This window comes from Sorghum bicolor, chromosome 2, assembly GCF_000003195.3.
Source record: "Sorghum bicolor cultivar BTx623 chromosome 2, Sorghum_bicolor_NCBIv3, whole genome shotgun sequence".
NCBI classification, from domain to species: Eukaryota; Viridiplantae; Streptophyta; class Magnoliopsida; order Poales; family Poaceae; genus Sorghum; species Sorghum bicolor.
In genome coordinates, this window is record NC_012871.2 from 62861021 (window position 1) to 62883159 (window position 22139).

Consider the following 22139-nt stretch of genomic DNA (forward strand, 5'->3'; position numbering starts at 1 on the left):
GGTTTAGATACAAGCCCTTTATAGTAACGAAGCTTGGTGATTCTCTAATCCACAAGCATCCTTGAGTGTAGACAGGAACCCACTACTAACCCCAACACCACTGCATGTCCAAAAATCTACACACCACTAGATGTGCGTAAGCCATGCTAGTCAGAACCAATGAGATCTAGGGGAAGTAGAAAATGAACTAAAAGCATGTATGGTCTGTGTCGAAGGTGTGACAGATGATTCGTTTGCCACACACCTTAGAAAGTTGGTGGAAAAATGAACTAGCAAATGGTAGTTGTGCCGCAACACGAACTAAATGCATGACGAAAGGTGAGGCGTGGAAGCTATGCCACGACATGGTGACCTCTGGAAACAAACCAAATAGGCCCTAGATCTTTAGCATCTTGATGCAGGTTGGGGATCCAAATCTAACATAGAATAACTACCTACAACTAAGATTAGATCGAAACAAACATGAGAATGCATCCAAAACCCCAAATTAGAGTCATCATGTTCTAATCATTAGTGATAGGTTATAACTTATAAGCCCACCATGCCATAGTTAAAGTTGCATAGTGATAGAAGTTAGTTGATGCCCATCACTACTGCACTAACAAGTGATTGGCAATAACTCATCACTTTTGAGTCTATCGCCTTTGTTGGATTGAGATGAATGACTAGAAGGAGTTGCATAGTGACATGAGTTAGTTGATGCCCATCACTACTTGCCACCTTAGGTCTGGGTGTAGACATGATGAAGCTCCCTTTTTAGGTCTTGCCACCTTAGCTGCATAGTGAAATCACTGTTGAACTCATTGTTCCACATCCTTATAAAGGGATCAATACTATATGTAATGATAATGTGAGATACAAGAAAGACAAATTTGAACCAACAAATTGGCTATGTTAGAAAGATCTGCCAAACCGTAGGATACAACCGAACCAATTGTTCCCCAGTGGAGTCGCCAAAAAGTATGTTGAAGCGAATTAGGTCACCGCACCTGTAAGAAGCTAGATCACTCGGTATAGATACGGGCCAAAGATTAGCCAAGCCAGCCCTCAAGTTGGCTTCTACAATGTGCTCGTAGACAAACACTTTACCTAGTGCCTCTAGCGATGAGTTTGTACACAAGACACATCTGGAGGAGCCTCATTGGGAGCGTGATATGCAAGGCATGCTGATGATGTCTCATAAAACCCCAAACCCCAAGCGGCTATGGGTTGCGTTAGTCGGCCTGACCACTCTAAAGCTTCGTCATCGTCATTCCACCGGCCATGCAGTGGCGATGAAGAATGAGGAGAGGTAGTAGATGGGAAAGAGAGGGTTGTCGATTGTGTAGTTGGATTACATCATCGGCCGTGATCCTCTAATATATATAGAGAGGGTGGTTTTCATTATCGCAGTAGGAAACCTGAGCCAAATGAAGCCTACAAGTTTCCATAGACATTGAGCAAGTTTAGATAAAACTCAATCTAGACTGGATTTAGGGTAGAAAACCTTCTAAAAATCATGATTAATCCATTCATGCTCCAAATGAGGTGATCCATATATGTTTTTCGATCAAATGGACGAGAGGAGTACAATGGTGCAATTTATTAATCAATTTGGAGAAGTTTGACAATCCGTACTGACCAGTTTTGAAAACAGGCCAAACCGGTTTCTGTCAACATCGGTCTCACTATTTTTAATTACTCTTCTGCCAACACAACACAGCCTCTGAATATGTACGCTCCTTTTTGGAACAAAAGTATTGATTCCCAGTGTGACATTCTATGCAAGTAAGAAAGAAAACAAACCGTGAAAATATTGGCCATGTATATATGTATGTGCATTGCATGGTCTCGTACGGTTGTCAAATGGATACTTTCTCATCATTAATCCTACATCTGGCCTGCAGTAATAGAAGGTTATTGGGTGGGAGTGGGACAAGGGGTACAGACTACAGAGAACATATGCAGAATTTTTTTGACGGTCAACATATGCAGATTGCCATTGGTTACCTCCCAAATCATCATTTTAAACGGAGATGTGGGCCGGGAAAAGACCAAAGACTACACTACAACAAGAACTTCTAACGGCCTCGCTTCGCTTGATTTTATTAATCGACCCACATGCTCGCTCTCAGCAGCCGGCAACATGTTCTTCCTCATGGGAAACATATATTGCCATCTCTGCGAAAGAAACAATGCCGGATCGGAGATATCCTAGCTAGCTCCGCTCTAAGACGACGACAGCCCGAGGAGGAAACAAGGATCATAGAACGGCAGAATTGTACAAGGGCGTACAGCTAGCTGCAAGAAGCCTTCGTTTGCACTCGAAACATAGCCATTGAAGAATCCAAAACTGCAATTTCAGAAAGCTTCTCAGGTCCTTGATCAGGGGCTTTATATAAACCCATGCCAAGTGAACTGTAAATCTTGCACAGCCATACATTTCACCGTACGTAAAGATGAGGAGCAACAATGCTTCTTCTCTCTTGTACGTTTTGCTCATCATCTGCGCCGCTGCACTGCACTCAGATGCGTCCCAGCAAGAGGAGCAACTGAGAAAATTCATCAGGTCTAGGAGGGACAGTCGTAGCAATAAGAACACGTTTAGGGTAAACAAGTTAGGAAACAGGGTTGCCAGTAGCCTCCTGAGCACAAGCTACTCCGACAGCGAACAGAGCGCCCTGAAGGCAGCTGACAAGATCACTGCGCTGCCGGGGCAGCCAGACGGCGTCGGCTTCGACCAGTACAGCGGGTACGTGACTGTCGACGAGAAGAATGGCCGAGCGCTCTTCTACTACTTCGTGGAGGCGCCGCAGGATGCCTCGACGAAGCCGCTCCTCCTGTGGCTTAACGGAGGTTAGGAAGATAATATATATACATATGCATATCTTTTCTCTGATTTGTGGTAGAGCAGTTGCACTGAGTTTGAACCTAGTACTACTAGTTCTGGACTTCTGTCAGTATGTGTTAATGCGTGTGTTTGTTGCATGCTAATGCAAATTAACCGTCCACAGGGCCAGGATGCTCGTCGTTTGGCATCGGAGCAATGCAAGAACTCATCGGCCCGTTCCGTGTAAACAATGACAACAAAACGCTGAGTAGAAACAAGAATGCTTGGAATAATGGTATGCATTATCTTTGTTTAAGTTCGAAAGTCATTGACAATTCATATGGAACTCTAATAATGGGATAAACAAAAACCGGTATGTAGTGGCTAATGTGATCTTCTTGGAATCGCCGGCGGGTGTTGGATTCTCTTACTCCAACACATCCTCGGACTACGACCTCAGTGGAGACCAAAGGACAGCTGATGATGCGTATTTGTTTTTGATTAATTGGCTGGAGCGTTTCCCTGAATACAAAAGCCGTCCGTTCTACATCTCCGGGGAGAGCTACGCCGGACATTATGTGCCTGAACTTGCTGCCACCATCCTAATTCAGAATTCCTACAACAGCAAGACGGTCATAAACCTTCGGGGCATCTTGGTAGTTGGTACCACCTGATCTATTTTTTTCTTTGTTTGTTATTAAAGCAGCACTACAGCAGGTTATAATCAACTTTACAATAATAGTCAAATTGTCCATAATGGGTATATATCCTTTTAATTTCCTTCAAGGTTGGCAACCCACTTCTGGATTTGAATATGAACTTCAAGGGTGTAGTTGACTACTACTGGAGCGTGGAGCCATGGGTTGATGTCAGACGAGGTATTTGCCAACATAACCAGGCACTGCCATTTTGACAATTCAGATTCAGATGGTGTGGAATGCAATGGCGCTCTGAATGGGGTCGATCCTGGACATATTGATGGTTACAACATATATGCTCCAATCTGTGTTGATGCGGCCAATGGAGCATACTACCCCAGTGGCTACGTAAGGCAAACGATTCATAATGTTTTGGCTTCACTTCTTATTAAATTTGGTTCCGCTAAAATTGTGTTCTAGATCACTAACCTTACGTTTTCCACATATTACTACGACAGTTACCTGGTGGGTATGATCCATGCAGCTACCATTACACCAATTCCTACCTCAATGACCCAGCAGTGCAGAATGCTTTCCATGCTAGAATGACAAGTTGGTCAGGATGCGCGTAAGATCTTTTGATTGGACCCATCAGGCTAATGTTAGACTAGTGAGCTGCCTAATTACAAACTGTCTTATTTCACCTCAAACTCGTGTGGTTGTTGCAGATACTTGAACTGGACAGATTCTCCGATTTCCATGGTGCCAACAATCTCATGGCTAGTTCAGAATAAGTTACCTGTCTGGGTTTTTAGGTAATTTATTAGCGGTGACTTTTCAGTTGCAACAAATTAAACTATCCAAAGCACATATAGTAATAGTATATGTATCATACAAATGAAAATAATGCCATTATGAAAAATTTTCAGTGGCGATTTCGATTCTGTATGCCCACTTCCCACAACGAGGTATTCCATCCATGATCTTAACCTTCGCATCACAACTCCATGGCGTCCGTGGACAGTAAACATGGAGGTAAATTCTATACATGCCAAAGTAATATTTATAACATCATCTATTTGCTGCAAATAGTTTGTATTCCTTATGTTCCAAATAATAATTATAATTTACTTTAAATTAATTTGATAAATTCATAAGTAACGAGTGGATTTATATCTAAATTACCCACATCTATCATATAACCCCCGTGACTTTGCATCAAAATGACCCACTTCTGATAATTTAAAATAAATGCTTAATTTCATATCTAAATTATCAACATCTATCATTAACAAAGACAATTCAAAGTAACCCCTAAATTTACATCTAAAGCACCCACATCTGCCATAATGAAAATAATATAAAGTAACACCTTCAGTTTGTATTTAAATTGCCCATTTCTATCATTTTAAAAAATGAACCATAATCTATACCTCAAACCGATCTTGAGCACTTCATGCATGTTTAAATTGACGTACCATCATAGTACTTAAGACTTAATAGTGCAATCTACAATCTAAAATTTTTATTTTTTAATAAAATACAAGATGAGAGTTGATAAAAGATATAGTAGTAAACACAAAATTTCAACTTAAATTGATGATAAAAATTATAGCAACTAATAAATTCAAAAATTTTAAATCTAAATCTAAATTCATGGTGGCGCCATGAGACATGGCCACATGGGCTTCAATAAGATCCACCATAACTTAAGCTAGGGTTTTAAATAAATGCATATTAAAGGTACATGAAGTTGCCATGCGGAGGGGGAGAGTATGTACAGATAATAAGTTAAACAAATGAATAGACATTACCGAGTATTTATATCTGTGTTGCATCCAAAAATGAGAAAGAAAAAACATGCAAGTTAATATAAATATATTTTATTAGCTGTAGGTATTAAACATAAGCATCTAATAAATATGTCTTCTATGGTTCTAGCCCATGCAGGAGCATGGGTTAATGGACTAGTAAGATATATATTTGTTTCCTATGGAACTCTTGTGTGCATCTTTCTCTAGAATCAAGTCTTAAATATAGGGATGAAAATAGATCGAATAGGGATGGATATCACTAGTATTACATTAATTTTTATATTTTTGGTCGAATATGGATTGGAATACAGATAGTGTCAGTCATACTAGATAGAATACTATTAGATTTCAACATCATAAATATATGATTTAAGTATTTGGTTACGGATACAGTATTGGATGTTGAATATCCGGACTCAGATACGGACAGATCTGAACCCCTCTAAACGGATTCGGTCTCGAATACGATCGGAAACTATCTGTACCGTTTTCATCCCTACTTACATATATACAAGTTTGTAATAAGCTTGGCTTATGAATATTGATAACTGTGCTTACAGGTTGGAGGATATGTTCAACAATACAAGGGAGGATTCACATTTGTCTCTGTCAGAGGAGCTGGTCACATGGTTCCGTCCTCCCAGCCCGAGAGAGCATTAGTATTATTAGACTCCTTTTTCAAAGGGGTACTGCCACCGTACGTAATGGTGCAGTAATTCCTTAAATGAAATATATGAACCATGGCAAACTCAATAAACAGGAGCAAAACTTTTGAGACAATATAATAATTTTCATTTAGTATAACTTTGATTGATGTTGGTTTTATATTATATGGTATGTGGTTCTTATAACTAAAGGTTCATGTTTTCCCTTAGTGGACATGGATTTTTCGGTCTTTGTGAAGTGACAACAGTATTGTGCACAAAGATTGTGTCTTGTGCATGTGAGAGAGTGCACTCTAGCAGTCTGGACTCTGTTATCCTATTTTTCTATAAAGCTACGCAACCTTCTATTATCTAATGTAATAACCATGAGTATGGTTCTCTTTAGGTTTCAACACTATATTTGTTTGGATTATTGGTGATGTTTTTCTAGAGTTCTTTCTAGAGTGTTTGGTTTTGTGGATCAAACCATTCTAGATGAAATAAAGCATCATGAGTCTACCACTTATTTTAATGAAATGACTTCGTTCCTAGTACTAGTACTAATTATTATCTTTATGAGGAATGAGGTGATATAGATCAACTCATTCCGTAAAACAAACAAAACAAATGAGTAAAGTGATAATAGGCTACCTCATTTCACGCACCAAACACCGCCCTAGCCACTCGATCGACCCTACCCAAGACTTGTGGAAATAAACTGCTTTAAGAGATAAAACAATCCTCCTATAGAAATTGTTTTTCATTCATAGTTCACTTACAAACTAAAACAAACTAGAGACTCTTTTACCCCTTCTATGATAGTTCGAGTATATTATGGGCGTCTAATTTTCAACTATTTACATTGCCATACAACATCAAACTACATAAATAAGATTATTACAATGGTTTGGATACAAGCCCTTGTTGCTAAAATCAAACAAAAACACTGATGTTCTATTCGTAGGAGCGAAGCTTGGCGAATCTTCAATCCACAGGCATCCTTGAGTGCAAACGTGAACCGACCTACTAATTTCAACATCATTACAAGTCCTAGAATATCCACACCACCAGATATGTGTAGTCCATGGTCAACACCAATGAGATTTAGGGGAAATAGAAAATTAACTAGAGGCATGTATGGTCTACATGAAGGTTTGTGACAGACGATTCATCTGCCACACCTTAGAAAGTTGGTGGAAACAAAAATGAACTAGGGGATAGTAGTTGTGTCGTGGTGCGCTAAATGAAATGCATGACAAATGGTGTGGCATGGGAGCTATGCCGCGGCATGGTGACCTTTGACGACAACAAACCAAACAGACCCTCTTTAGCATATATATGTAGATCCAAATCTAACATAAACATAATTCCCTACAACTAAGATTTGATTGAGACACATAAAAAACGCATCTCAAACCCCAAATAGGAGCATTACTAGTATTAGTGATAACTTATAACTTATAAGCCTCACCATGCCATAGGTAAAGCTGCATAATGACAGGACTTAGTTGATGCCCATGCATTAACAAATAACAAGTGATTGGCAATTAACTCATCATTTTTTAGTCAAACACCTTTGTAGGATTGAGATGGCCGACTAAAGGGAGCTCCATAGTGATAGGAGTTAGTTGATACCCATGGTATACATCCGGACAAATTGGCTTCAATAGAAAGAAAGATCAGCCAGACTAAAGTCACCCAAAAGTATGTTGACGTGAATTAGGTCATCACACTGGTAAGGAGCTAGATCGCTCGATATAGGTGGGCCAAAGATTAGCTAAGCCAGCCCTCAAGTCGGTTGATGCCTATAGTGTGCTCACACACAAATACTTTATCTAGTGCCTCTAGTGATGAGCGTAATACACAAGACATAGCCAGAGAAGCCTTGTCAGGAGCAGGATACACAAGACATGCCAACGAAGTCTCTTGAAACCCTAAACCCCATGTGCCCTAGAGGGAACTCATCGGAGCGTGCGATGGCTATGGGCTGCCCTAGCCGGCTTGATCGCTCTAGAGCTTCATCGTCATTGATCCACAAACCATGCAATAGTGATGAAGAACGAGGAGAGGTAGTAGATGCAGTGGCGAAGCCACGTATAAGATGGTGGATGCGGATGCACCCACTAAAATTTTAAATATCAATGAATAGGGTTAAAATTCCACCATGATTATGATTCAAATCTATATATCTACAAGGCAGCCGCACCCCCCTCGAATTTGCTCTAGCTTCGCCACTGAGTATGTAGATGGGAAAAAGGGTAAAAGAAAGGTAGTAGATTGATTTTGTTGATTGTGTCCTCAATCGATTATTGTGATGTTCTAATAAATAAATTGGTGGTATTACTCTAGTAGAAAACCTTTCTTAAACGAAATATACAAGTTTTTCACGACTATATGAGTTTACATAAAGTAAAACTCAATCTAGACCAAAAAAAATGGTCAGGCCGGTTTCCAAAACCATCCTGGCTGGTTTTTACACGTAGAAAACCTTCCGAAAATCCTAACTAATTCATCTAGGCTCCAAAACACAGGTTATCCATATATGTTGTTCGATCAGCACACCAAGAGGAGTTCAATGGTGCAATCCATTACTCAATTTGGAGAAGTTAAAAAATATGGCCTAGCCAGTTTTGGAAACCGACCAAACCGGTTTCTATTGGGTCAGCCCCTTGAAAACTTGCGTTCTTCATCTGATCTCCAAATTAGATGATCCACATATATGTTTTTTTTGTTCGATGAGAGCCCATTATGCCTTTTGACAAAGAGTAGGTTAGAACTTCCTATGTACATCGGAACTTCTCGAAACTTCTGATGTAGAGGTGAGCTTAAGTTTGCAAATGATTAGAGGATTTACAGATGATTAGAGGATGCTCCCGTTCCAAACTTCCTTCCTTCCGTTGCTTCATGGCGTTTTTGCAACATTTTATTAGAGAAGTTTGATTTATGGTAAGATCATTATGAAGGATTAGTAGACAGCACTCAGGTTCTCAAAAATGTACTTTTTTATCTAAAAAGCAAAAGGAAGCATAATGTAATTATCTATTTCCCTTTGTTTTTTTTCTTTGGGGAGAGTTATTTTATTTATATTATACATATATGCGTGGCCTCTCAAAATACGTTCACCCAAATCAGACAGGCTGGCAGCACGAGCCCAAAGCAAGCAGCTACGCTGATTCTGAACGCCACTCTCCCTCTGTCCTTCCTCAGCAGCATCGCTTCGTATACTGGGACGTTGACGGCCGCCAGCGCTCCACAGAGCACAATCTGAAGGCAAAACTCGCTCAGGCAGCTCGCGCTGCCGCAGCCACTCGCCAGGACGCGGCTCAGCCCGCCGGCCAGGCACACGAGGCTGAGCAACGCGGTCGCCGCGACGATCACGAGCTCGGGGGACGAAGTCGACGAGGCCCCAAACTCCATGAGCTCTTGCTCGTATCTCCTCGACTGGTCTTCATCATCACTTACTTTTGGGGTGACTGCGAACGCCATGGCCGATAGTCCGAGCAGCCTCGAGACGGTGTCGACCATGGCGAAGAGGTAGGACGTCGTCCGTCTGATGATCCACATCCTCTGCCCGTTCCACCACCCTCTCAGCGTGACCCCGGAGCTCAGTGCCTCGTAGAGGCTGTACATGTACGTCGCCGCTGACACGTAGACGAACGGGATGCTCCATGGACTTGTAATCTGGAATGACATCGTCATCAGTGAGCATCAGAACAAAATTAAGCTTGAGGAGGCAAACTAATTAAGCATCAGAATCACCGTACCTCCGGGAATACAGGGATGCCCTTGAGGAGGCCAAGTGATGGGACGATGGCGTAGTACAGCGTAGGCAACGAGCTTGGAGCCCATAGACCGTAGATGCAGTAAGCGAGCTGCAGTGGCAGCTGGATCTTTCCATGCCCAAACAGCACCGAGCAGTACCGCGACAGCAGAATGGAGAAGTTGCCCTCGCCGAACCTCCTGTGCTGCAGCAGCGTCTGAGCAAGCGTCGTCGGAGCGAGGCCCAGGAACGCCTTCCTCTGCGGGTTGAAATAGACCGACGCCCACCCTCTGCACTGGATCGCCAACCCGGTGACGACGTCCTCCACCGGGCAACCGTATTTTACGCCCACCTCACGCCCCCACTGCGTGTTGCCTGCCTCGTAGGCGCAGGTCGCTACAGACTTGGCTTGCTCTTGGATCTCGTCGATGTTTTGTTGTTGAGGTTTTGCTGCTGTGATCCCTGTGTCGTCCCAGTCTTGCTTGTAATCTTCAGTGAAGCTTCTTCCACAGAGGACTTCCCTTCTGTGGAAGCATCCAGTACCGATATACGCAGGGCCGCCCACACCGTCCATTCCACATAGCTCTACCTTCAGATTTTTGACAGTGAAATGATGTACTTCAGTTTGTACATATGTCAAGGTTCAGAAGTCATGTCGTAGTTGTAGGTAACTTTAAAATTGCATGCATGTAACTTGTTTGGGTACACTGACCTCGTTGATGACATTGAGGGAGTTACCATATATGTCGTTCTTGGTCAAGTTGGTGTAGTTCTGAGGGTACTGCACAAACCCAACCTTGTGGCCCATTTCTTCATCCATGAAGAAACACAGTGCATCTCTGATCGAATCGCTGTTGTTGGAGTAGACATCGCAGTCCACGTTCAGGATGATAGGGCTGTTGCTTATCACCGATGACACCCTTATCTGAATTTCAGTAGAACATATATAGAAATGTTCAGTGGTGAGAAGATCAGGATGACAGTTATACTCTTCATCACGTTATGTCTGGACTGGATTGGTATATATATTGATGTCTGTTAGCCTTAATATTATATATTAAGATGGCAGTTGTGCTTATTTTAAGGACTAGGATAGTATTATTGGTAGCTATATATCTTTTTTGAGGAAAGGGTAGCTATATATCTTGGTACTATAGACGATACGAAACATATACTGATCGGGTGTTCATGATAATTAAAAATGTGAAGCGCATGCATTCCGGAGTAAAAGACTGATGACGTGAGTGCACCAGAGCGTTCATCGCCCCAGCCTTGAAGTTATGGTGATAGTGAGGCCTCTTCTCGCGCGCCATGTACACCAATGTGGGTAGCATGCTTCCTCCGTTGTCAACTACGCTCCGATCCTTCCCATCAATCAAAACCTATCAGGGATTCAAATGTTAGGCTCGGCCGGAGTGCATCTCATGAGTCATGACACCAAAAAAAAAGTATATTAGATGTTGGTGACTCAAAAGTTAAGAGTCTTTATTTTTGTAATAATGAGTTTTTTTGGAACAGAAAGAACACAACCTATATATAGGCTAGAACTACCAGCAGGCTTGACAAAATATGAAAATAGACCACCTGAACAATCGGCTGGTGATTTAGCGAGGTAACTTCTGAAGAATCCCACTCGTAAAATCCCCTATGCATTGCTTTGATTTCTTCAGGAACCTTGGCCAGCATGACCGCAGAGTCGATGCGCTCGGTCATTTCCATGTACGACTCCTGCATGCTCATCGACAAAGAACACATGGATCAGTAGAGTGTCGATGCAGCAGCCCCCAGTCCCTCACGAATGATTAGCTAGCTCCATCAATTACTCCAACGTACTGCTAGAATTCAGTGCTGCAGCAAATGCACTACTGCACGTACAGCCGCCATTACTGCAAACCGGCCGGCCTCTGCCTGCCTGCTGTCATGCTGTGGGAAGGAACAACGACCGATCTCCAGATGAAATGAAATGAAAGCATGCGTATTTATACTCCTAGTATTTATTTACCTTGACTAGTGACCATTCTTGGTCGTCGCTGCACAACAACGACGCACCAGCACGAAGCTTATCATCGTCGGTCTCCGAGAAGTATGCGGCCGGTGACCTCGGCTCGACGCTGTGTCTCCTGCAGAAGGGCAGCCAGAGCTTGGCGAACCGGGACGCCTCCCACAGAGCGTAGAACGTGAGGGCCGAGCAGCCGTCGTCGGAGAGGTAGACGCTCAGCTTGTCAGCCGGGTAGCTGTACGCCATGACCGAGAGCACCGCGGAGACTACCAAGATTGGCGGCTCCGACCGCGGGTCCGCGGTGCAGACGAAGATGTCCACGCAAGGGACCTTGTCGCCGTGCCTGCTAGGTAGCCATGCCCATGCAGGTAGCTACATTACGTTAGAGAACCTAGCTAGTAGCAACAATATGTCATTTAATTTATATGAACTCCTTGAGCAACCACACGGAAATTGAACTATTCGGATGTCCCTTTTATGCTTTCAGTCAAAAGTCAAAACAAACACTGTCCATGTCAAACAAGGCAATTCATTTATATATGAGGAAATCTTCTTTAATTTGTGTATCATTTGAGACGAAGGACCACATTTTTAAATGGGAGCCGGAAGTAGGTCGGCAATTATTAGGAGGCGTACCTATTCGCTTGAACTTATCTAGCTCTCGCAACAAATTATTATCAGCAGCATCAGTCGCTTTTACGGCCAGCCAAACACAGATGCAGCAGGTTATTTTCCTACCATCCATAGTGCATTTTAGTTATTTTAGTCGTAAAAGGCCAGCCTTGGTGAAAGTTTTATGAGAGTTTCAAGCTGACAGAGCATAATATAGATGAAGAGAGATGGTAAAACTTTCAGGGCTATCATAATACTAGAAATCACAAGTAGTTTCTATCGCTATTAATTTACATAAGCATTATACATAGAAGTTATGTTTTTAGTGAGTAGTTTCAACAAAATAATACAATCATATCTTTTGTCCCTCATTTATCTTTCACAACTCTTTATGTCTTGGTTCTCATATAGACATAGTTTCTTATTAAGAAATTATTCTCTCTCTCTCTCTTAATTACAGTGTCACGTCATCTTTTTTGCATAGTTAATTTATGGGAGTTTCATCCTCCTTGGTGGGAGTTTCACGAGAGTTTTATAACATTAAATAAGCTGACATGGCGTAGTATAGATAAGAGGAAGATGATAAAAGTTTCATGGAACGAAATGAGTTTCATGTGGATAAAACTTATCTACATTTTTTTAACGCATGGGTCTCTTGGAAACAATGACATCAAACCCCTACTAAGACTAGCCAAATATGTCGAAGGACTTTGTGTATTGTATAGGAACAAGTAACATAAAGGTTCAGAGCTAGCTGTTTCCATGGGTGGTTGATGTTTTCAACCATCCTTATAAATCAATCTCTAGGGATTCTCTGTTAGTTGAAGCCCTCTAAATGCATATGTAGAGGTAACTTTTGATCCAACTGCCTCTTAAAAGGTCAGACGGTCAATATATCTAGGTTTTCGTGTTTGATGGTACAAGTGGTTGTAACTAATGTATATTTTGCAGCAAACAATCACATGTGAGTTAGTAACAACTGAATTTCCACAAGTGTCAGACTTGTTTGATGGATATCGAATGGTGCAAAGGACGTTCGTGAAGACTAACAGAGACATTCGTTCTAATATATGTTATTAGGGTATTGTTTTTTCTTTAGTCATATAACTAAGGGGGGCTCCAAGGCACTCATCATGAGTGAGTTCGAGCGAGAGCATTTCAATGCACAGGAGTCTTAACTCTTAATCAAGTTCGAGGCATTAAGTGATCTCATTGAATTAGTTTTAAGTTAAGGATCTTAAATAAGTTGAATTGGTCAAGATCAGACTCAAAATAGGCTTAAAACACATTGGAATGTGCACCGAACGATTATGGTGATACCCAACAGATCATCCGGTGGAACTATACTCGAGGCAGTAATGACTTATCCTTAGTAACTTAGTGGTCACCGGATGATCTGGTATGTCTTTGTGACACCCGACATGTCATTCAATGAGGCTTAGCCCTTTGGTTGGTGCACAAGTGGCCATCCCATTGATGTGCATCGTGTGATCTGATGTTAATTGTGTGACACCTTAGCGGATCCTCCGGTGAAGCCTAACTTGACTTTGGTGGCAAGTAATCCAGTTAATTGGATTATGACGTGTGATCTATGTGACTGTCTCATTCCAAATGGATCATCCATTGGGACAAGCTTGATGTTGTGACATGTTGATGAACTGTCGAACTATGTCATTGTCGTATGATCTAGTGGAGACTTTGTGACTCCTAGCGTATCATCTAGTGGACAATATTCCAACACAACATCACAGTATGATATGGTGTAGGCAGAGGAGGCTAATGGATCATTCGGTGGTGTGTTTGGGTCTATCTTGTGTTTTCAACTCCTTCACCCTCTATAATTAAGGAATTGTCTCTCTCAGTGATTGTCATCACATAACGACTCAGTGGAGGACTTGGTGACCTTTCTTGGTAAAGTTCTTGTTGAGAGGGCTCAAAAAGGTGTGCATGGTTTGAAATCCACCATTCTGGAGTGAATTGGTATTTACTAGTGAAGGGGATCTTAACCAAGTGTTGGTAACTATTTGAATGCTCCAACATGGACTAGGGGGTTGTGATAACAATCTGATACCATAGGAAAAATCTAGTTGCCTCTTTGTCTATCATTTGTTTCTTGCATTATTTCTTGCCTTGCTTGTTTATGTGTAACTTCCTTTGAGTGACAACTAGGATTGCATTGTAGGTGTGCTTAGCATAGATATACTTCTTGCTCGATCTTAAGGACTTCTATCTTAATGTGATCATGAGCTGCCCATTAGTTATTTATCTCGTAGGTTGTATCAAATGTTGAGTGAACAACTTGATACATTTGGTTACTTTGTTTCTTTAGTTACCTTGCTAAGAACTTGACTAGCTTGATGGCCCTAGAGACCACTTAGTATGCTTTTGTAGAAATCTTAGGAACCAGGTGCTAGGGGATTTAGAATTTTTTTAGGTCTCAATTCAAAATTACGCTCTTAGACTATTCGGTCCTTTCAATTGACTCTAAAAAGTTTTTTGGACCAAAAAGCAACAAAACCAAAACAAATTGAAGGTGAAATGGCCTGATGTTTCGAATCGGCACTAAGCTGATGAACAAATTAAAGTTTCTATAAACTACCTTGGGGCAAGCTTCAAATTTAAAATCTTGGACTTGAGTGCTCGCTATTGGAGCTTCTATTGCTCTTTATTTTTCTTTATTATCTTTGCCCCTAGGGAGCTTATGTTACTCCCTTCCACTCTATTGGGGTAGTAAACCTTTGTAACATCACTGCCTATTGGTAATGATTTTTTATGCTTCTAAAAATGATAATTTTAACATATATTGTGCATAAGTTGGTAATTTAATTAGAAACACATGTATAGATATTTTGTGGTGTTTTTTAAAATTTAGATGCAAAGTGATGAGTGGATGTGAAGGGACACCTCAATATTTGTGATGGAATGCTTTGGTTGTTATTTAATGGATGTGAGGAAGACTAGATGGATGACGTGGCTTCACAAAATTATAGCAATAGTAGATATAATATTCTCTAATATTCAATGATACCTACCATGCTAAATGCAAAGGGTAAGATCGTACGTGATGAATATTTTGAGTGACATTTTGATTGCACGCGACTTTAAACATCAGGACCCAGGCAACAAAAAGATTAAGTGCGACGAAAGGAAGAGTGACATTCTGATCTCAGCAACAAGACTGTGCACTCCACACTACTCCACTACACATGATCTGAAATAAACCATAACTCCATTTCCACTGTGATCATTGGAGCATTTTTACTTGTTTCGGAAATACACACCAGAGGGCAATTTAAGTATCTTTGTATCGAATAAAAGCGAGTAAATTTAAAAACTTATTAGGCCTCCTTTGGTTCATAGGAAAAATGGAGGAAAAACATAGGACTGTAAATCCTAATCTTATAGAAACTGCAAATATTCATGTCTTTGGTTCATAGGAATGGAGTATATAGGAATAGTGTACGAGATTTTCCTTTGACTGCTACTTTGAAAGAAAACTATAGAAAATTTAGCATCCACTCAAACCTTTTTTGTAAAGCTACATGTTTATTGCAAGAATAATCATGAGAACTGAAGTTGTACTGTATGTCAAAATAGTATAGGGTTTGAAATTTAGTACCTTCATCCTAGGAAGTTTGCTCTGCTTTTACTCTAAGTCAAACTATTTTAAACTTAATAAAACTATAAACAAAATTATTAATATTTATGATATCAAACAGATATATAATGAACATATGTACTACTAATTAAATTTAATTAGTAGTACAAATAGTAGTAATCTTTGATACTACTATTTATTAACATTTGTACTACTAATTAAATAAGAATCACTGGCGTATTCTTTTGTATACAAACTTCAATTCAACTCTAAATAATTAGTTTAATTTAGAATAAAACTAAAATGTTAAAAAAGTCCAAACAGATGTATTACTTGATAATCTTGTGAATGAAGTATAAGAAGAACAAAAGAAAACAACTTAAAAGAAAGGGAAAAAACCACGGCTTCATCTCATATCTTTTCACAGGCCCGGATCGTTTTTTTTTATTGCGAAATTCTATGACCGCTCCAGCGTGTTATAGGCCTTGTTTAGTTGGCAAAAATTTTGGATTTTGGGTACTGTAGCACTTTCGTTTGTTTGTGGCAAATATTGTCCAATCATAGACTAATTAGGGTCAAAAGATTCATCTCGCAATTTACAAACAAACTGTATAATTAGTTTTTGTTTTCGTCTAAATTTAATACTCCATGCATATAGTGCAAAATTCGATGTGACCGGAAATCACTAGACAATATCAATCCGACACGCATGATGATCAAGTTTTGCTTTGACCAGCCCACCTCCAACTCGATCTCATCGCAACTTGCGACTGCCAGATCGATCTCTGGGTATTTTCGATGGGATTTAATTATTCCGGTCCGGTCTACCTAACACGCAACCGCGCTGCACAGTGACGCCGCCGGCCGGTCGCCGGCGACGACACCAACTCGATCGATCAGATCGTGCAGCGTTCCTTCGACGGCCATGCAACCAAACTACCCCGTCCTAGCTAGGCTCATCATCCGATCCGACATGATTTTTGCCGATGCACTGTGGGGCACAAGCCGTGCACACGGTAGGACGACGACATGAAGCGCACGCCGGCCGGCCGGCGGATGTGATCACTGTGATCAAGTGCACAACTTGTGTGGAGAAAAAAAAAAGAAGTATTGACAACGAGCGAGCGAGCTAAGTGCAAGACGGTCAGACCTGGCGGCGAGCCTGTCCCTGAAGGCGCGGCGGCGGACGGGGCGCCACCGCACGGACTGCGCGACGACCCAGCAGAGGCCGAACCACAGCTCCGCCGCGAGCATCCCCAGCCACAGCCACGCCTGGCTGCCTGCTTCGCCGGCGGCGGCGGACCTTCTCAGCACGCCGGCCGCCCGGCAGTAGAGCACCAGGCATATCCCCACGGACACCGTGACGGCGTAGACCCCGTACAGCGCCCTCGCCCTGAACCCGACACTCTCGGTGGCGAACAGCCTCGCCATGTCTCACGAGTCTGAGTCTCTGTCGGTTTTGGTTCTAGCCTGACGCCTGAGTGGGCGGCTGCTATGAGCTACTGTATGACCGATTGACCATGGCGTAGGTATACTCGATCGACACATCCACGCCAATAAATAATAAGCCGCATTGCCATGCGTCATTTTAAGACAATAAACACCACCCCCGCGATGACTAAGGGCATGCATTCCTGGAACCGCCTGGAATATTTCCAGCCCAGTACAAAATATTAAATGGTTTCAGGTCCGAAATAGTTCCACGCTGTTCCAGCCCAGAAACGAACGGGCCCTAAGGTGTCGCACCCAAGCTGAAACAAAATATGTTTCGTCAAAAAAAAGCTGAAACGAAATCAAGTGGGACCCGTATTTATAAATGAATTGAAAAAACAGATCAACTCTTTATGTCCTACACGCTGGCAACGTGGGCTTATTTGGATCCTCTAAATTTTAGACTATTTTAACTCTTACGACTTTATAAACACGTGATCTCAAATTGTACCTAAAGTTAGCCACCTCATAAAAAAACATTAGTTCATTAGACCACTAAAATGAATTAAAGTGGTCTAAAGTTTAGCCTTTAACTCTTAACAAACTAAACTTTAGACCATTGAACCCAAATAGGGCCTTAGTCTTACTTGCAAATGTGCTCATATGCATGCTATAATAGGATTCAATACGCCTTGGATTGACTCCTTCAATGACCGTTAACAACATTGTGGTAATTTAGTCTTACTAGCAAACGTGTTTGTGCTCTATAACGAGATACAATGCATCTAAGAATTGGATTTTGTATCATCACTAGAACTAGGTCGTCCTAACTCGTATGAGTACAGATTGTGAATTTGGATCACATAAGGGATATGAAGGGCGCATGGGCATTTTGGAAAATTAAAAAAGGATCGTTGGAAGAATGCCTTATCCCTTCACTCTTTACTATTAGGAGGTATATATTCTCTCTTTAACTCTAGGTAGATTTTGCCAAGTGATATCAATCATAGGTAATGTCATTTCACACCATAAACACTAAAATATATGAGGTATGATTATAAAGTATGGATCTTTACTATGACACATCACATCTATTATAATATTTATTTATATGATTTTATTATAGAGAAAGGGGTGTGCATTGACTTTTTTGCCCTCGCCTTCATCTTCTTCCTTCTAGTGACATGGATGTGTTCCTCTCTCTCTCTCTCTCTCTCTCTACGTCCACCTCCCTCCCACCCTAGGTTTGATGGAGTTACAGCAATGACAACGAGGGGGAGGACAACGACAACGCCGGAGGTCAGGACCCCTCATACATGAAGGAAGAGAAGGAGCCCGACGCTGGGAGAGAAGAAGATTTAAGGATGGGGTCCGATTAGCTAAAAGTCATGAAGTTAGTGAGATCTGCACGGGTCGAGGACCAAAGTGTCATGGTCGCACCAAAGGTTTATGACCTTGTTGGCCTTGGAGACGTGTTATCACTCGACAACTGGAACACCTTGCTCAACAAGGACGAGCAGCTTTGCCTCATCGCCTTGTTACCTAACTCTATCTCAGAAGGCAGAGCTACCATCACTCTATCTGGAAGGCAAAGTCACCATCCTCTGCCCTTCAATCACCTAGTGGCGACAAATATGGAGGTAAGGGTTTGGTGGTACAAGGATGGATAAGAGCTAGGGAAGGGAGAAGAAGGGGTGAGCATGGTAAGGAGGTGGAGTAGTGGATGAGGATGAGAGGGATGCATCCACGCCACTAGGATGAAGAAAGAAAGATGAAAGAAAGGGCAAAAAAGTCAATTCACACCCCTTCTTTCTCCTAAAATCATACTCCCCCCCTTTCAAAATTATAAGTCGCTTTGACTTTTTGGTTCATTCATTTATAGAGGTAAGGGTTGGATGGTATAAGGACGAGGAAGAGGGAAGGGGGAGAAGGGGTGAGTGTGGTAAGGAGGTGGAGTAGTGGATGAGAAAGAGAGGAATGAGAGGGATGCGTCCACACCACTAGGACGAAGAAGGAAGAAGATGAAAGAAAGGGCAAAAAAGTCAATTCACACCCCCTTCTCTGTCCTAAAATCATATTCCCTCCGTTCGATACTATAAGTCATTTTGACTTTTTTTTGGTTCATCCATTTTGTAAAGTATTTAGAAATATTATTTATCTAGATACATAGCAAAATAGATTTATCAAATAAGTCAAAGCAAGTTATAATTTGGAACGGAGGGAGTATTATCGAATTATAATCATTGTGAACTGTTGGAGCAAAGATCCATAGGTTTATAACGGTACCTATTATATTTTAGTGCTTGCGGTGTGAAATTACCAATACCATGTATGTTTGATGGTGTGTGGCAAAAAAATTGTCCAGACATTGGACGGCATGAGTTGCAGGTCCTTACCACTTCCCATACACAATACTCATTTCCTCCTCTAGATCACCATATAGATTATTTTTAAAAGGAAAATGAAGTCTTCAATAGTTTTAAAAAATAATTCCAGATATCGCCGCCTGTTCATTTATGCTGAGCACTAAATTGTAGCTGCAGAAGGGGTCCTACGTTTTTCAGTATTATTGGTGCATAATTTGTGAATAGTATCTTCAATCGGTCAGTCTTGTCAATTTTTTCCTTTGCTGCCAAGCAATACTTTTCAGAAGTACTAATCCGTACTTCTTGCATTTTTTTCCCTATGCATGCTAGGTGCTAAGCAGTATGCTGCGTACAGTGGATCTGGTTATTCAATGATACTTCCAATAGTTTGGATTTCGGACACATGCCAAATCCATTGCATAAACTATACTTTGAAAAATACTTCTACAAACTCATAAACTTATGGAATGTCTAATATATTTCAATAGAAACTTGTGGTCAGATGCATACATTGGAGAATAATAGTGTCCAAAACTGAGTACTTTTGCCTAGAAAGAGTACATTTTTGCATTTTGCATCATCAATGTATCTATATTCTTTATTCTCTCGGTCTATCTCCAAGAGGCCGGATGAAGCAGTTGTTTACCATGGTGAACCGAATTTCAGACCAAGGGTCGGGGCTTCACTCTCAGACTGCCGTCATAGTGGCCGTAATATCCGTAGGGTCATCGATGTATAATGCATTCAGATTCAGAGAAACCATGAAGCAGATACAAAGGGTGTTTCAGATTCTTCTGAATCATTTTTGCTTGGTAGTTTCTTCTGCTCTAGTAAAAGAATCTGCGATTACATCAGTAGCCCAATCCTTGACATCCTCCTACAGGTAAAGAATACAAATATCAGTAATAAAACATGCTAAGAGTAAGAGGTTCTTCAAGACATAAATTGATTACATGAGGATCCCATGAAATATCTAAACCTAAATGTGGGAAGTACTATGGCACAAGCTGTTGAATAACTGAACATGCAAACCATATAATTTCAGCATTGGGATAAATGGTGAAAAAAATAGTGGAACATATCAGAGGTGACAATGCCATAAATCATCCAAGAGTATCATGCAAAACTTCATTTCAGAAACTGACGATGAGAAATGTCTACTAACCAGCCGCACTGGCTCCCCAGTTCTTATACGGGCATGTGGACGAGCTAACTTTGATTCAAAAGGGGTCCTTGGCCTGACTTCTTGGACCTCCTCCCATTCTTCACGAGTCAGCATCCTTACTTTTCCTTGATCAGGGTGGCTATTCTTTATCTTGCGCTCTCTCCTTTCTTGATCCGTAGCTTCATGTTCCTTTCCACAGAAAGGGAAAATAAGATTCATAACATGATTTTGATATCCTAAAAAACATTGAAAAATGAAAAGAACACTATTCAATTTAGTTAACCAGAAGCTCAATATTAACCCTGCCTTAAAACAATAATCTAGAATCTTGATGATTCAGTTAACCAGAAGGGTGTACACAAATTGACACGAAAAATTAGTTCAAGATTAACCCTTCCTTAAAACAATGGTCTAGAACCTTGAGATTTAATTAACCAAGAAGGGTGTACACAAATTGTCAAGAAACATTAGGCAGCTTACAGTAAAAAATGTGAAACTGAATGAAAATTGTAGAATTGATCCGTATGAAAGGGAAGAAATGCTGATTGAATGTAATATCAAACAGATTTAATAGTACAAACTCATACTCAGGATAACACAAATCTACCGAGGCCCATGAAGAAAACATTGTATACACCTATATGAAGCAAATAGACACACTTGTCACAACTACAACTACCTTCAAAACGTACAGGTTACATGTCTACATGCCCAGATCTAACAATATGAAGATTCTACACTTCGCACCATAACCTTTCATAGCATTGAACAAAAGATTCGCATAATGTTCAGGTATTCAAGGAAATACACAGTACTTGCAATTGTAACACAAAACAACCCTAGGAGAAACCAGCTACAGCTACAAGGCCTAGGACACGGAGCAATACCATCATGAGGAGCTTGGTGAAGAGGGCCACGGCGGCGGCGGTGAGCACCATGGGGAGGGAGACCGAGTCGAGCCACGCCAGCGACTCGGGCGTAGGCACGAAGAACTCGTCGCGGCCCGGGTCGCGCCGCCGCCGCCTCGCGCGCTCCCGCTCTGCCACGCGCATCCGGAGGAAGTCCCTCGGCGAGGCTTCTCCCGCCCACGCGACCTGCCTCGCGGCCGCCCCGCCCCGCCGCAGCGCCGACCGCAGCATCGCCGCCGTGTCCACGCTCGCCGGCGACTCGAGAGGAGAAAATGGATACCAAATGGGCAATGGGCTAAGCTGTTTGTTACTACCAAATTTGGCCCATGTATGCCCCATGGGATCTCGGCCCGTTTTAGTAGTTCCATTTGTGTACCTGGGCTTCTTTCCTTTCC

At 41.6% G+C, this 22139-nt stretch overlaps 2 protein-coding genes and 1 pseudogene across 2 annotated transcripts; 1 reads left to right on the forward strand and 2 right to left on the reverse strand.

The window, feature by feature from the left end:
• On the forward strand, positions 2439-5977 carry LOC8086447 (annotated as a pseudogene).
• On the reverse strand, positions 8890-17419 carry LOC8055827 (cellulose synthase-like protein E6). The gene is made up of 7 exons (XM_002462490.2): positions 17025-17419; positions 11668-12007; positions 11250-11393; positions 10916-11047; positions 10378-10590; positions 9670-10254; positions 8890-9586 (listed from the first exon to the last, which is right to left on the reverse strand). The coding sequence occupies exons 1-7, from the start codon at positions 17303-17305 to the stop codon at positions 9014-9016; spliced, it is 2268 nt and encodes a 755-aa protein (XP_002462535.1). The 5' UTR covers positions 17306-17419; the 3' UTR covers positions 8890-9013.
• Positions 20132-22015, reverse strand: LOC8063750. The gene is made up of 3 exons (XM_002462491.2): positions 21724-22015; positions 20837-21025; positions 20132-20548 (listed from the first exon to the last, which is right to left on the reverse strand). The coding sequence occupies exons 1-3, from the start codon at positions 21973-21975 to the stop codon at positions 20471-20473; spliced, it is 519 nt and encodes a 172-aa protein (XP_002462536.1). The 5' UTR covers positions 21976-22015; the 3' UTR covers positions 20132-20470.